At 51.4% G+C, this 16,249-nt stretch overlaps 2 protein-coding genes across 9 annotated transcripts in view; both read left to right on the top strand.

Moving 5' to 3' along the window:
- MAPT (microtubule associated protein tau) overlaps window positions 1-16,249 on the top strand; it is a 131,813-nt gene that overhangs the window by 99,178 nt on the left and 16,386 nt on the right. For 5 of the 8 annotated variants that reach the window (XM_054458842.2, XM_063656805.1, XM_054458849.2 and 2 more), the window contains 2 exons: window positions 1,643-1,908; window positions 15,627-15,719. In XM_054458842.2, coding sequence (XP_054314817.1) covers window positions 1,643-1,908; window positions 15,627-15,719 — 359 coding nt within the window. The remainder of the gene's footprint in view (window positions 1-1,642; window positions 1,909-15,626; window positions 15,720-16,249) is intronic. The other 3 variants (XM_054458848.2, XM_054458844.2, XM_054458847.2) reach the window with 1 other exon arrangement.
- On the top strand, window positions 4,485-5,117 carry STH (saitohin). The gene has a single exon (XM_054458850.1). It carries the CDS (start codon window positions 4,560-4,562, stop codon window positions 5,040-5,042), a length of 483 nt encoding a protein of 160 aa, XP_054314825.1. The 5' UTR covers window positions 4,485-4,559; the 3' UTR covers window positions 5,043-5,117.

Below are 16,249 nucleotides of genomic sequence, written 5' to 3'. Positions count from 1 at the left end.
CCCAGCACTTTGGGAGGCCGAGGCGGGTGGATCACCTGAGGTCAAGAGTTCAAGCCCAGCCTGACCAACATGGTAAAACCTCTGCTAAAGAAGTCTTTACTAAAAATACAAAAATCCAGTCTCTACTAAAATAAGTCTCTACTAAAAATACAAAAATTAGCCAGGTGTGGTGCTGTATGCCTGTAATATCAGCTACTCGGGAGGCTGAGGCAGGAGAATCGCTTGATCCTGGGAGGTGGAGGTTGCAGTGAGCCGAGATCACGCCATTGCACTCCAGCCCGGGCATCAGAACGAGACTCCGTCTCAAAAAAAAAAACCCCCAACAAAACAAAACAACAACAAAAGAAAACTAGCGCTTTTTCGTCACTGGCCAAGCTGCCCATTGGCTACATGGGTGCTTCAAAGACCTCCAGGTCTGGCCAGCAGGTATGTGCTACAGCAAATGCCTGGGGCAGCGGCAGGGGCATTGCTGCGGGAAGCTTCTTGACTTGCAGGAAAGCTAAGTTCTCAGACTGCAGGGGAGCTAGGCACACTGTGGCACAGGGTGAGGCCGGCGGTTCTCAGACTTCAGTCTTTGTGGAGCTTGAGAAAAATGAGGCTTTACAGGCCCCACCCCTAGAGATTCTGCTCTATCCACTCTTGAAGGGGATCGAGAAATTTGCATTTTGCAAGTCCCCCTTTCCTCCTTGAAAGCTCCGGAGATTCCGACACAGGGTTCCGTGGGCCACACTTTGGAAAACACGGACCCATGAGACAGAAGAGCAGAGTGTTGAAGTGTAACGGGGGCCTGGGAAGTGCAGTAACAGAAGCAAGTTTGAGGGTAAAGGACACCCAGAGGAGGGAGGGACAGCTTCTGCATGGAGAGGAGAGGAGACCCCCCAGCAGCTTCCAGGGTGTTGGAAGGGTGCACTAGTAACTGCTGTGCATGGCAGGTGGGGAACTGTATGGCAGGGCACAGCAGCATGAAGCGGCATGGTTCGTGTGGACAGGTAGGGACAGGCAGGCGTGGAGCAGGCATCCTGTTCTGAAGCCCAGATCCCACAGAGGAGCCAGGGAGCTGGCAGGAGCCCTGAACTAGCCGAACAGCTGAACATTCGCCCTGTGGGGAAAGGGTCAGAAGCGTCCAGGCTTGAGGGCACAGCTGGGTCTCGTCACTGCGTCACCCTTATTTAGGATAAAGGCCCTGAAGAATTGCATTAGAGGTTGGCAAAGCATGTCTACCACCTCCTGGAGCCACCCTGGCCCCTGGGATTATAATTATTAACATTTTCAAATTAAGGCCTCTGAGCTCAGAGAGGGGAAGTGACTTGTCTGAGACCACACAGCTTGTTGGAGCCCATCTCTTGACCCAAAGACTGTGGGGCCGAGTTGGCCACCTCTCTGGGAGCGGGCATTGGATGGTGGTTGATGGTTTTCCATTGCTTTCCTGGGAAAGGGGTGTCTCTGTCCCTAAGCAAAAAGGCACGGAGGAAGAGATGCTTCTCCAGGGCAGCCGCCTGCTGTAGCTGCGCTTCCAACCTGGCTTCCACCTGCCTAACCCAGTGGAGAGCCTGGAAATGGACCCGCGGGACGGGCAGCCCCCAGGGCCTTTTCTGACCCCACCCACCCGAGTCCTGGATTCACTCCCTTCCTTCCTTCCCAGGTGAACCTCCAAAATCAGGGGATCGCAGCGGCTACAGCAGCCCCGGCTCCCCAGGCACTCCCGGCAGCCGCTCCCGCACCCCGTCCCTTCCAACCCCACCCACCCGGGAGCCCAAGAAGGTGGCGGTGGTCCGTACTCCACCCAAGTCGCCGTCTTCCGCCAAGAGCCGCCTGCAGACAGCCCCCGTGCCCATGCCAGACCTGAAGAACGTCAAGTCCAAGATCGGCTCCACTGAGAACCTGAAGCACCAGCCGGGAGGCGGGAAGGTAAGAGTGGCTGGCTGCGCGTGGAGGTGTGGGGGGCTGCGCCTGGAGGGGTAGGGCTGCGCCTGGAGGTGCGCGGTTGAGCGTGGAGTCGTGGGACTGCGCACGGAGGTGCGCGGCTGTGCATGGAGCTGTGGGGCTGCGCCTGGAGGTGTGGGACTCCCCGCACCTGAGCACCTCCGCATAACACCCCAGTCCCCTCTGGACCCTCTTCAAGGAAGTTCAGTTCTTTATTGGGCTCTCCACTACACTGCGAGTGCCCTCCTCAGGCGAGAGAACGTTCTGGCTCTTCTCTTGCCCCTTCAGCCCCTGTTAATCGGACAGAGATGGCAGGGCTGTGTCTCCGCGGCCAGAGGCTCTCATAGTCGGGGCACCCACAGCGGTTCCCCACCTGCCTTCTGGGCAGAACACACTGCCACCCATAGGTGGGCATCTCCACTCGTGGGCCATCTGCTTAGGTTGGGTTCCTCTGGATTCTGGGGAGATTGGGGGTTCTGTTTTGATCAGCTGATTCTTCTGGGGGCAAGTGGGTGCTCGTGAGCTCTTCAGCTTCCTAAAGGTGGAGAAGCACGGACTTCGGGGGCCTGGCCTGGATCCCTTTCCCCGTTCCTGTCCCTGTGCCCCTCGTCTGGGTGCGTTAGGGCTGACATACACAGCACCACAGTGAAAGAGCAGCAGTATGCTTCCTCACTAGCCGGGTGTGGGCGGGTGGGTTTCTGAACCAAGGCCTCTCTGTGGCGGTGAGTAGCCACCTCTGCCCTGCGCTGCTGCGGTTTTCCCTGTGTGTGTGCTCCTGGTAGCTCTGCGCGTGCTCATCTTCTTATAAGAACACCATGGCAGCTGGGCGTAGTGGCTCACGCCTGTAATCCCAGCACTTTGGGAGGCCGAGGTGGGCAGATCACGAGGTCAGGAGTTCGAGACCAACCTGACCAACAGGGTGAAACCTCATCTCTACTAAAAATACAAAAATACCTGGGCGTGGTGCTGGCGTACGCTCGTAATCCCAGCTACTCAGGAGGCTGAGGCAGGAGAATCGCTTGAACCCAGGAGGCAGAGGTTGCAGTGAGCCGAGATGGTGCCACTGCACTCCAGTCTGAGCAACAGAGCAAGACTCTGTCTCAAAACAAAACAAAACAGAAAAAAACCTCCATGGCTTAGGGCCCAGCCTGATTACCTCATTTTTCACTTAATCACCTCTCTAAAGGCCCTGTCTCCAAATAGAGTCACATTCTAAGGTACGGGGAGGTGGGGGAGGTTAGGGCTTCAACATGTGAATTTGTGGGGACCACAGTTCAGCCCAGGACCCCACTCCCGCCACCCAGCACTGGGGAGCTGGGGAAGGGTGAAGAGGAGGCTGGGGGTGAGAAGGACCACGGCTCACTCTGAGGCTGCAGATGTGCTGGGCCTTCTGGGCACTGGGCCTCGGGGAGCTAAGGGGCTTTCCAGAACCCTGGGCCTGTGTGTCAGCTTGCCTCCCCCACGCAGGCGCTCTCCACACCATTGAAGTTCTTATCACTTGGGCCTGAGCCTGGGGCATGTGGAAGGAGGGTGGCCACCAGTGCATGTGGGCACCTTGCCTCAAACCCTGCCACCTCCCCCCACCCAGGATCCTATGCAGGAGCCCCCCTGCCCCCGAACAAGCTTGTGAGTGCAGTGTCACATCCCGTCAGGATGGAAATGGACCGTCGGGTTAAAAGGGACGCATGTATAGACCCTGCCTCTGTGCATCAAGCCTCTTTTGAGAGCCCCTGCGTGCCAGGCCGTGCACAGAGGTGGAGAAGACTCAGCTGTGCCCTGGAGCACCTCCTCTCCTCGAGGAAAGGACAGACGGTGGCTCCCCTGTGGCTGCGGGGACAAGGGCAGAGCTCCCTGGAACACAGGAGGGAGGGAAGGAAGAGAGCATCTCAGGATCTCCCTCCTGATGGCAAACGATGCAGGTTAAATTAAGGTCCGGCCTCTCCCTGCTCAGCCATGTGGAGCTTGTAGTGGAAGAGGCTCTCTGGACCCTCACACACCACAATGGCCTGGTTAGAGACCTTGGGGAAATAACTCACAGGCGACCCGGGGCCTCTGTCCTGTACCACAGCTGAGGGAAACTGTCCTGCGCTCCCACTGGGGACAATGCGCTCCCTCGTCTCCAGACTTTCCAGTCCTCATTCGGTTCTCGAAAGTCACCTCCAGAAGCCCCATCTCGGGACCACCGTGACCTTCATTCTCTAGGGTGCCTGGCCTTGGTGCTGCCCAAGACTCCAGAGGGGCCCTCACTGGCCTTTCCTGCCTTTTCTCCCATTGCCCACCCATGCACCCCCATCCTGCTCCGGCACCCAGACTGCCATCCAGACACACCCAGGATCTCCTCAAGTCACATAACAGGCAGCACCCGCAAGGTGCTCCCTTCCCCCAAGCCTGAATCTGCTGCTCCCCGTCTGGGGTTCCCCGCCTATGCACCCCCGGGGGCCCCTGGGTTCTGCCATGCCCTGCCCTGTGTCCCACGGTGGGGAATGTCCTTCTCTCCTTATCTCTTCCCTTCCCTTAAACCCAAGTTCAGTTGCCGTCTCCTCCAGGAAGTCTTCCTGGATTCCCCTGTCTCTTCTTACAGCCCCTGTAAACTCTGACCACACTGAACATGTGTCTGCCACTCCCTAGTCTGGGCCATGACTGAGGGTGGAGGCCGAGTCTCACGCATTTTTGCAGCCCCCACAAGACTGTGCAGGTGGCCGGCCCTCATTGAATGCGGGGTTAATTTAACTCAGCCTCTGTGTGGGTGGATGATTCAGGTTGCCAGAGACAGAACCCTCAGCTTAGCATGGGAGGGAGCTTCCCTGTTGACCCTGAGTTCATCTGAGGTTGGCTTGGAAGGTGTGGGCACCATTTGGCCCAGTTCTTACAGCTCTGAAGACAGCAGCAGGAATGGGGCTGAGCAGGGAAGACAACTTTCCATCGAAGGCCCCTTTCAGGGCCAGAAGTGTCCGTCCCACCCTGTGGCTGCCCTGCCTCTGCCCATGAGGGGTGAGAGTCGGGCGACCTCATGCCGAGTTAGAAAGGGGCAGGCAGACAGGGCCCCAGGTTACGATGTCACCACGCTGGGCGGAGACAGCACGTCCAAATCTACTAAAGGGTTAAAGGAGAAAGGGTGACTTGACTTTTCTTGAGATATTTTGGGGGACGAAGTGTGGAAAAGTGGCAGAGGACACAGTCAGAGCCTCCCTTAAATGCCAGGAAACCCTAGAAAAATTGTCTGAAACCAAACCTCAGCCATAACAAAGACCAACACATGAATCTCCAGGAAAAAAGAAAAAGAAAAATGTCATACAGGGCCCACGCACAAGAGCCTTTAAAATGACACGCTGAAGTCTCAGGCCTCCTCCTCCTAGACTGGCCTGAAGGCTCCACGAGGTTTTGCTGAGACCTTTGGGTCCCTGTGGCCTCATGTAGTGCCCAGCATGCAGTAAGTGCTCCATAAATGTTTGGCTACAAAAGAGGCAAAGCTGGCGGAGTCTGAAGAATCACTCAGTCCTGCCGGAACAGATGCTCACACCGAAGGGAAAAGAGCAGGAGCCAAGTCACATTTGGGAACCTGCAGAGGCTGAAAACTGCCGCAGATTGCTGCAAATCATTGGAGGAAAAACGGAAAACGTCTGTTTTCCCCTTTGTGCTTTTCTCTGTTTTCTCCTTTGTGCTTTTCTCTGTTTTCAGGATTTGCCACAGTGAACATATATTGCTTTGGGGCCCCAGATGGAATTATTTTGAAAGGAAAATGCAGATAATCAGGTGGCCGCACTGGAGCACTAGCTGGGTAGGGGTAGAGATTGCAGGGAAAGAGGAGGAGCTGGGTGGGGTGCCAGGCAGGAAGAGCCCGTAGGCCCCGCCAATCTTGTGGGAGTCGTGGGCGGCAGTGTTCCATCCTGACTGTAAAAGGGAGCACCTGGCGGGAAGAGGGAATTCTTTTAAACATCATTCCAGTGCCCGAGCCTCCTGGACCTGTTGTCATCTTGGGGTGGGCCTCCCCTGGGTGACTCTAGTGTGCAGCCTGGCTGAGACTCAGTGGCCCTGGGTTCTTACTGCTGACACCTACCCTCAACCTCAACCACTGCGGCCTCCTGTGCACCCTGATCCAGTGACTCATTTTCCACTTTCAGTCCCAGCTCTATCCCTATTTGCAGTTTCCAAGTGCCTGGTTCCTCAGTCAGCTCAGACCCAGCCAGGCCAGCCCCTAGGTCCCACATCCCCTTTGCCAAGCTCATCCCCGCCCTGTTTGGCCTGCAGGAGTGGGAGTGTGTCCAGACACAGAGACAAAGGACCAGCTTTTAAAACATTTTGTTGGGGCCAGGTGTGGTGGCTCACACCTAATCCCAACACTTGGGGAGGCCAAGGCAGAAGGATCACTTGAGTCCAGGAGTTCGAGACCAGCCTGGGCACCATAGGGAGACCCTGTCTCTACAATTTTTTTTTTAATTAGCTGGGCCTGTTGGCACTCTCCTGTAGTTCCAGCTACTCCAGAGGCTGAGGTGGGAGGACCGCTTGAGCCTGGGAGGTCAGGGCTGCAATGAGCCATGTTCACACCACTGAACGCCAGCCTGGGTGAGACCCTGTATCAAAAAAGTAAAGTAAAATGAATCTTATACATTATATTAAGGTGCCCCAAATTGTACTTAGAAGGATTTCATAGTTTTAAATACTTTTGTTATTTAAAAAAATTAAATGACTGCAGCATATAAATTAGGTTCTCAATGGAGGGGAAAAAGAATACAAGAAAAGAAATAAGAATCTAGAAACAAAGATAAGAGCAGAAATAAACCAGAAAACACAACCTTGCACTCCTAACTTAAAAAAAAATGAAGAAAACACAACCAGTAAAACAACATATAACAGCATCAAAAGCTGGCTCCTGGCTGGGCGCGGTGGCACATGCCTGTAATCCCAACACTTTGGGAGGCCGATGCTGGAGGATCACTTGAGACCAGGAGTTCAAGGTAGCAGTGAGCTATGATCATACCACTACACCCTAGCCTGGGCAACAAAGCGAGACTGAGACTCTATTTAAAAAAAAAAAAAAAAAAATGCTGGTTCCTTCCTTATTTCGTTCCTTTATTCATTCACTCAGACAACATTTATGGGGCACCTCTGAGCACCAGGCTCTGTGCTAAGAGCTTTTACCCCCAGGGTCCAGGCCAGGGGACAGGGGCAGGTGAGCAGAGAAACAGGGCCAGTCACAGCAGCAGGAGGAATATAGGGTGGAGAGCTTGGCCAGGGCAGGACATGCAGGGGGAGCAGCCCGCACAAGTCAGCAAGCCAGAGGAGACAGGCAGACCCTTGTTTGGGACCTGTTCAGTGGCCTTTGAAAGGACAGCCCCCACCCAGAGTGCTGGGTGCAGGAGCTGAAGGAGGATAGTGGAACGCTGCAACGTGGAGCTCTTCAGAACAAAAGCAAAATAAAGAACTGGAGGCAGCTGGGGCAGCAGAGGGCGTGTGTTCGGCGCTAAGGGGTGTGAAGCTTGAGCGCTAGGAGAGTTCACACTGGCAGAAGAGAGGTTGGGGAGCTGCAAGCCGCTGGACATCGCCCGACAGGACAGAGGGTGGTGGAGGGTGGCCCCGAGGAGAGGCTCAGTTCAGCTGGCAGTGGCCATGGGAGTGCTGAAGCAGGCGGGCTGTCGGCATCTGCTGGGGAGGGTTAAGCAGGGGTGAGGGCCCAGCCTCAGCAGCCCTTCTTGTGGGGGTCGCTGGGAAACATAGAGGAGAGCTGAAGAAGCAGGGAGTCCCAGGGGCCATGCAGGGTGAGAGAGAAGTTGCTCATGTGGGGCCCAAGCTGCAGGATCAGGAGAACTGGGGACCCTGTAGCTGCCAGCCGGGAGAAGGGGGTGTGCAGGATCATGGCCAGGGAAGGGCCCAGGGGCCCGAGCATGGGGGGGGCCTGGTTGGATCTGAGAAGATGGAGCTAAAGTCACTTTCTCGGAGGATGTCCAGGCCAATAGTTGGGATGTGAAGACCTGAAGCAGCACAGAGCCTGGAAGCCCAGGATGGACAGAAACCTACCTGAGCAGTGGGGCTTTGAAAGCCTTGGGGGTGCAATATTCAGGATGGCCACAAGACGGCGATAGAATGCTGTAACTGTTTCTTGGTTCTGGGCCGCAGCCCGGGTGGCTGCTTCCTTTCCTGTGTGTACTGATTTGTTTCTCTTTGTTGAGACAGCGTCTTGCTGGGTTGCCCAGGCTGGAGTGCAGTGGTGCGATCATAGCTCACTGCAACCTTGAAGTCCTGAGCTCAAGAGATCCCTCCACCTCAGCCTCCTGAGTAGTTGGGACCACAGGCTTGCACCACAGTGCCCAGCTAATTTCTTTTATTTTTTGTAGAGATGGGGTTTCACTGTGTTGCCCAGGATGGTCTTGAACTTCTGGGCTCAAGTGATCCTCCTGCCTCAGCCTCCCAAATTGCTGGGATTACAGGTGTGAGCCACCATGCCTGACCTTCTCTTTTTAAGGGTGTGTGTGTGTGTGTGTGTGCGCGTGCATGTGCACTCTCGTCTTCACCTTCCCCCAGCCTTGCTCTGTCTCTACCCAGTCACCTCTGCCCACCTCTCTGATCTGTTTCTCCTTTTACCCCTCTTTCCTCCCTCCTCATACACCAGAACTGAGTATTCTAAAGATACATTTTATTTATTTATTTATTTATTTTGAGACAGAGTCTCACTCTGTCACCCAGGCTGGAGTGCAGTGGTGCAATCTCGGCTCACTGCAACCTCCGCCTCCCAGGTTGAAGCAACTCTCCTGCCTCAGCCTCCCTAGTAGCTGGGATTACAAGCACACACCACCATGCCTAGCAAATTTTTATATTTTTAGTAGAGGAGGGGTTTCACCATGTTTGCCAAGCTGGTCTTAAAATCCTGGCCTCAGGTGATCTGCCTACCTTGGCCTCCCAAAGTGCTGGGATTACAGGTGTGAGCCACCACGCCTGGCCTCAAAAATACATTATATTTAATAGCAAAGCCCCAGTTGTCACTTTAAAAAGCATCTATGTAGAACATTTATGTGGAATAAATACAGTGAATTTGTACGTGGAATCATTTGCCTCTCCTCGATCAGGGCCAGGGATGCAGGTGAGCTTGGGCTGAGATGTCAGACCCCACAGTAAGTGGGGGGCAGAGCCAGGCTGGGACCCTCCTCTAGGACAGCTCTGTAACTCTGAGACCCTCCAGGCATCTTTCCCTGTACATCAGTGCTTCTGAAAAATCTTGTGTAAATCAAATCATTTTAAAGGAGCTTGGGTTCATCACTGTTTAAAGGACAGTGTAAATAATTCTGAAGGTGACTCTACCCTGTTATTTGATCTCATCATTGGCCAGCTGACTTGACAGGACATAGACAGGTTTTCCTGTGTCAGTTCCCAAGCTGATCACCTTGGACTTAAAGAGAAGGCTTGTGTGGGCATCCAGTGCCCACCCTGGGTTAAATTCCCAGCAGAGTATTGCACTGGGCCTGCTGAGCCTGGTGAGGCAAAGCACAGCACAGCACGCACCAGGCAGTGCTGGAGACAGGCCAAGCCTGGGCCAGCCTGGGAGCCAACTGTGAGGCACGGGGCTGTCGGGCTGTGGGGCTGCAGGCTTGGGGCCAGGGAGGGAGGGCTGGGCTCTTTGGAACAGCCTTGAGAGAACTGAACCCAAACAAAACCAGATCAAGGTCTAGTGAGAGCTTAGGGCTGCTTTGGGTGCTCCAGGAAATTGATTAAACCAAGTGGACACACATCCCCAGCCCCACCTCACCACAGCCTCTCCTTCAGGGTCAAACTCTGACCACAGACATTTCTCCCCTGACTAGGAGTTCCCTGGATCAAAATTGGGAGCTTGCAACACATCGTTCTCTCCCTTGATGGTTTTTGTCAGTGTCTATCCAGAGCTGAAGTGTAATATATATGTTACTGTAGCTGAGAAATTAAATTTCAGGATTCTGATTTCATAATGACAACCATTCCTCTTTTCTCTCCCTTCTGTAAATCTAAGATTCTATAAAGGGTATTGACTTAATGTGACAATTGGCAGTAGTTCAGGTCTGCTTTGTAAATACCCTTGTGTCTATTGCAAAATCTCACAAAGGCTTGTTGCCTTTTTTGTGGGGTTAGAACAAGAAAAAGCCACATGGAAAAAACATTTCTTTTTTGTTTTTTTTGTTTGTTTGTTTGTTTGTTTGAGACGGAGTCTCACTCTGTCGCCCAGGCTGGAGTGCAGTGGTGCGATCTCCGCCCACTGCAAGCTCCACCTTCTGGGTTCATGCCATTCTCCTGTCTCAGCCTCCGAAGTAGCTGAGACTACAGGTGCCCGCCACCACACCTGGCTAATTTTTTTGTATTTTTAGTAGAGACGGGGTTTCACCGTGTTAGCCAGGATGGTCTCAATCTCCTGAACTCGTCATCTGCCTACCTCGGCCTCCCAAAGTGCTGGGATTACAGGCGTGAGCCACCGCGCCCGACCGGAAAAAAAATTTCTAAGTATGTGGGAGATACTGAGTTATTGCTTAATGTCCTTTGATTCATTTGTTTAATTTCTTTTATGGATTAGTACAGAAAACAAAGTTCTCTTCCTTGAAAAACTGGTAAGTTTTCTTTGTCAGATAAGGAGAGTTACGTAACCCATGACATTTCCCTTTTTGCCTCAGCGTCCAGGAAGCTCAAAGTTAAATGTAATGATCACTCTTGTAATTGTCAGTGTTGATGCCCTTCCCTTCTTCTAATGTTACTCTTTACATTTTCCTGTTTTATTATTGTGTGTGTTTTCTAATTCTAAGCTGTTCCCACTCCTTTCTGGAAGCAGGCAAATCTTCTAAGACTTATCCAGTGAAAAGTTATGAATAAAAAATAATCGTCAAGCCTACAGGTGCTGAGGCTACTCCAGAAGCTGAGGCCACTCCAGAAGCTGAGGCCAGAAGACCACTTGAGCCCAGGAATTTGAGACCTGGGCTGGGCAACATAGCAAGACCCTATCTCCATTAAAACTATTGTTTTTTAATTTAAAAAATAATCTGCAAAGAAGGAGTTTATGTGGGATTCCTTAAAATCGGAGGGTGGCATGAATTGATTCAAAGACTCGTGCAAAGGGCGACAGTGACTCCTTGAGAAGCAGTATGAGAAAGCCTGTCCCACCTCCTCCCGCAGCCTGGGCTGAGGCACTGTCACAGTGTCTCCTTGCTGGCGGGAGAGAATTTCAACATTCACCAAAAACTAGTATTGTTTTTATTAGGTTTATGAGGCTGTAGCCTTGAGGACAGCTCAGGACAACTTTGTTGTCACATAGATAGCCTGTGGCTACAAACTCTGAGATCTAGATTCTTCTGTGGCTGCTTCTGACCTGAGAAAGTTGCAGAACCTCAGTGGGCCTCACGTGGCATCCTTGTCCTTAATGAGGGGACGGTGGGCAAGAAGGGTGACGTGGCACTAGAGATTTATCCATCTCTAAAGGAGGAGTGGATTGTACATTGAAACACCAGAGAAGGAATTACAGAGGAAGAATTTGAGTATCTAAAAATGTAGCTCAGGCGCTCCTGTGTTGATTGCAGCGCTATTCACAACAGCCAAGATTTGGAAGCAACCCAAGTGTCCATCAGCAGACAAATGGATAAAGAAAATGTGGTGCATATACGCAATGGAATACTATTCAGCCATGAAAAAGAGAATCTGTCATTTGAAACAACATGGGTGGAACTGGAGGACATTATGTTAAGTGAAATAAGCCAGACAGAAGGACAGACTTCACATGTTCTCACACATTTGTGGGAGCTAAAAATTAAACTCACGGAGATAGAGAGTAGAAGGATGGTTACCAGAGGCTGAGAAGGGTGGAGGGGAGTAGGGAGAAAATGGGGATGGTTAATGGGTACAAAAACATAGTTAGCATGAATAGATCTAGTACTGGATAGCACAGCAGGGTGACTACAGTCAACAGTAATTTATAGTACATTTAAAAACAATTAAAAGAGTGTAATTGGACTGGCTAACACGGTGAAACCCCGTCTCTACTAAAAATACAAAAATTAGCTGGGCACGGTGGCTCACGCCTGTAATCCCAGCACTTTGGGAGGCTGAGGCGGGCCAATCACGAGGTCAGGAGATCGAGACCATCCTGGCTAACATGGTGAAACCCCGTCTCTACTAAAAATACACACACAAAAAAATTAGCCGGGCATGGTGGCGGGCGCCTGTAGTCCCAGCTACTCGGGAGGCTGAGGCAGGAGAATGGCATGAACCCAGGAGGTGGAGCTTGCAGTGAGCCGAGATCGCGCCACTGCACTCCAGCCTGGGCGACAAGGCAAGACTCTGTCTCAAAAAATAAAATAAAATAAATAAAAAGAGTATAATTGGAATGTTTATAACACAAGAAATGATAAATGCTTGAGGTGATAGATACCCCATTCACCCTGATGTGATTGATACCCCATTCACCCTGATGTGATTATTGCACATTGTATGTCTGTATCTAAATATCTCATGTACCCCACAAGTATATACACCTACTATGTACCCATATAAATTTAAAATTAAAAAATTATAAAACAAAAATAAATAAGTAAATTAAAATGTAGGCTGGACACCGTGGTTCACGCCTGTAATCCCAGTGCTTTGTGAGGCTAAGGTGAGAGAGTCACTTGAGCCTAGGAGTTTGAGACCGGCCTGGGTGACATAGCGAGACCCCATCATCACAAAGAATTTTTAAAAATTAGCTGGGCATGGTAGCACATACCAGTAGTTCCAGCTACTTGGGAGACCGAGGCAGGAGGATTGCTTGAGCCCAGGAGTTTAAGACTGCAGTGAGCTACGATGGCGCCACTGCATTCCAGCCTGGGCGACAGAGTGAGACCTTGTCTCTATTTTAAAAATAGTAAAAATAATAAATAAAAATAAATTAAAATGTAAATATTTGTATGTTAGAAAAAATATACCCATCAGCAAAAAGGGGGTAAAGGAGCGATTTCAGTCATAATCGGATAGATGCAGAATAAGCCAGCAATGCAGTTTCCTTTATTTTGGTCAAAAAAATAAGCAAAACAATGTTGTAAACACCCAGTGCTGGCAGCAATATGGTGAGGCTGGCTCTCTCACCAGGGCTCACAGGGAAAACTCATGCAACCCTTTTATTTAGAAAGCCATGTGGAGAGTTGTACCAAGAGGTTTTAGAATATTTATAACTTTGACCCAGAAATTCTATTCTAGGACTCTGTGTTATGAAAATAACCCATCATATGGAAAAAGCTCCCTTCAGAAAGAGGTTCACGGGAGGCTGTTTGTATTTTTTTTCTTTGCATCAAATCCAGCTCCTGCAGGACTGTTTATATTACTGAAGTACAAAGTGGAGTGAATCAATACAAATGTTGGATAGCAGGGGAACAATATTCACAAAATGGAATGGGACATGTTATTAAACATAGTGCTTCTGATGACCATAGACCATAGAGAATGCTTAGGATATGATATCACTTCTTTTGTTGTTTTTTGTTTTTTGAGATGAAGTCTCATTCTGTCACCCAGGCTGGAGTTCAGTGGCGCGATCTCAGCTCACTGCAACCTCCATCTCCCAGGTTCAAGCGATTCTCCTGCCTCAACCTCCCGGGTAGCTGGGTTGCGCACCACCATGCCCAGCTAACTTTCGTATTTTTAGTACAGACGGGGTTTCACCATGTTGGCCAGGCTGTTCTTGAACTCCTGACGTCAGGTGATCCACCCACCTTGACCTCCCAAAGTGCTAGGATTACAGGCATGAGCCACCGCACCCGGACTAGGATATAATATCGCTTCTTAGAGCAAGATACAAAATTGCACGTGCACAATAATTCTGCCAAGCAGAGGTATACAGGGGTAGTTATATATAGTTATATATAAATGAGACTTCAAGGAAGTACAACAAAATGCAATCGTGATTGTGTTAGGGTGGTAAGAAAACGGTTTTTGCTTTGGTGAGCTCTGTTTTTTAAAATCGTTATATTTTCTAATAAAAATACATAGTCTTTTGAAGGAACATAAAAGATTATGAAGAAATGAGTTAGATACTGATTCCTATTGAAGATTCAGACAAGTAAAATTAAGGGGAAAAAAAACGGGATGACCCAGAAGTCAGGCTGGAGTTCCAACCCCAGACCCTACAGCCCAGGCTGATGGGGCCTCCAGGGCAGTGGTTTCCACCCAGCATTCTCAATAGAGCCACCGAGGTCTCAGTGCCATTTTCAAGATTTCGGAAACGGCCTTGGCACGGCTGGTCCTTCACTGGGTTCACCATTTGGCAATTATTTACATGTGAGACGAATAAAAACCAGAGTGCTGAGATTACAGGCATGGTGGCTCACGCTTGTAATCTCGCACTTTGGGAAGCTGAGGTGGGCTGATTGCTTGAGCCCAGGAGTTTCAAACCATCCTGGACAACATAGCATGACCTCATCTCTACAAAAAATAGAAAAAATTTGCCAGGTGTGGTGGCATGTGCCTGTGGTCCCAGCTACTTGGGAGGCTGAAGTAGAATCCCCTGAGCCCAGGGAAGTCGAGGCTGCACTGAGCCGTGATGGTGTCACTGCACTCCATCCTGGGTGACAAAGTGAGACCCTATCTCACGAAGAAAAAAAACAAAACAAAAAACCCAAAGCACACTGTTTCCACTGTTTCCAGAGTTCCTGAGGGGAAGGTCACCGGGTGAGGAAGGCGTTCTCACTGATCTGGCAGACAAAATGTCGAGTTTTTCCAACTCCCTAAACCATGGTTTTCTATTTCATAGTTTTTAGGCAAATAGGTAAAAATCATTTCTCATCAAAACGCTGATATTTTCACACCTCCCTGGTGTCTGCAGAAAGAACCTTCCAGAAATGCAGTCATGGGAGACCCATCCAGGCCACCCCTGCTTGTGGAAAAGCTGAGAAAAAGCCCCACAGGAGCATTTGCTCAGCTTCCGTTACGCACCTGGTGGCATTGTGGGTGGGAGAGGGCTGGTGTGTGGATGGAAGGAGAAGGCACTGCCCCCCCTTGCAGGGACAGAGCCCTCGTACAGAAGGGACACCCCACATTTGTCTTCCCCACAAAGCGGCCTGTGTCCTGCCTATGAGGTCAGGGCTTCTCAAACCTGGCTGTTGTGAGAATCACCAGGAGAACTTTTCAAAACCAGAGAGACTGAAGCCAGACTCCTCCAGATTCTAATTCTAGGTCAGGGCTGGGGTCTGAGATTTTAAAAATCCACAGGTGATTCTGATGCCCGACAGGCTTGAGAACAGCCGCAGGAAGTTCTCTGGGAATGTGCCGGTGGGTCTAGCCAGGTGTGAGTGGAGATGCCAGGGAACTTCCTATTACTCACTCGTCAGTGTGGCTGAACACGTTTTTCACTTGACCCCAGGCTGGTGAACGCTCCCCTCTGGGGTTCAGGCCTCACGATGCCATCCTTTTGTGAAGTGAGTCCCTGCCCCTGAGGACCTGCAATCCCAGCTTCGTAAAGCCAGCTGGGAATCACTCACAATTCTGGGATGCCTTCAGAGCAGCCCTCTCTCTGTCCCTTCAGCTCCCCTGGGGTGTGACTCGACCTCCTGTCACTCCCCAGACTGCCTCTGCCAAGTCCAATGCCAAGTCGCAAGCATGGAGGCATCCTTGCGAGCAAGCAGGCTGGTCCAGGGTGGCGCCTGTCACTCGTCGAAAGTGGAGGCGTCCTTGTGAGCAAGCAGGCGGGTCCAGGGTGGCGTGTCACTCATCCTTTTTTCTGGCTACCAAAGGTGCAGATAATTAATAAGAAGCTGGATCTTAGCAACGTCCAGTCCAAGTGTGGCTCAAAGGATAATATCAAACACGTCCCGGGAGGCGGCAGTGTGAGTACCTTCACACGTCCCGTGCGCCGTGCTGTGGCTTGAATTATTAGGAAGTGGCGTGAGTGCGTACACTTGCGAGACACTGCATAGAATAAATCCTTCTTGGGCTCTCAGGATCTGGCTGCGCCCCCTGGGTGTTTGTAGCCCGGCTCCCCACATTCCCCCACACGGTCCACTGTTGCCAGAAGCCCCTTCCTCATATTCTAGGAGGGGGTGTCCCAGCATTTCTGGGTCCTGCAGGCTGCATGGACAGAATAGGGCAGATGACGGACCCTCTTTCCAGCCCCTGCCTGGGAAGCTGAGAATACCCATCAAAGTCTCCCTCCACTCACGCCCAGCCCTGTCCCCAGGAGCCCCGTTGCCCATTGGAAGTTGGGCTGAAGGTGGTGGCACCTGAGACTGGGCTGCTGCCTCCTCCCCCGACACCTGGGCAGGTTGACGTTGAGTGGCTCCACTGTGGACAGGTGACCCATTTGTTCTGATGAGTGGACACCAAGGTCTTATTGTCCTGCTCAGCTGCGCCTCCTACA

The sequence above is a fragment of the Pongo pygmaeus genome, chromosome 19 (genome assembly GCF_028885625.2).
Source record: "Pongo pygmaeus isolate AG05252 chromosome 19, NHGRI_mPonPyg2-v2.0_pri, whole genome shotgun sequence".
NCBI classification, from domain to species: Eukaryota; Metazoa; Chordata; class Mammalia; order Primates; family Hominidae; genus Pongo; species Pongo pygmaeus.
The sequence above is the reverse complement of the archived record's forward strand: the minus strand, read 5'-3'. Positions and strand labels throughout refer to the sequence as shown.

What these genes read in the sequence shown, in the direction of transcription:
- STH (XM_054458850.1), top strand. Translation starts at nt 4,560, where the DNA reads ATGACTGAGGGTGGAGGCCGAGTCTCACGCATTTTTGCAGCCCCCACA.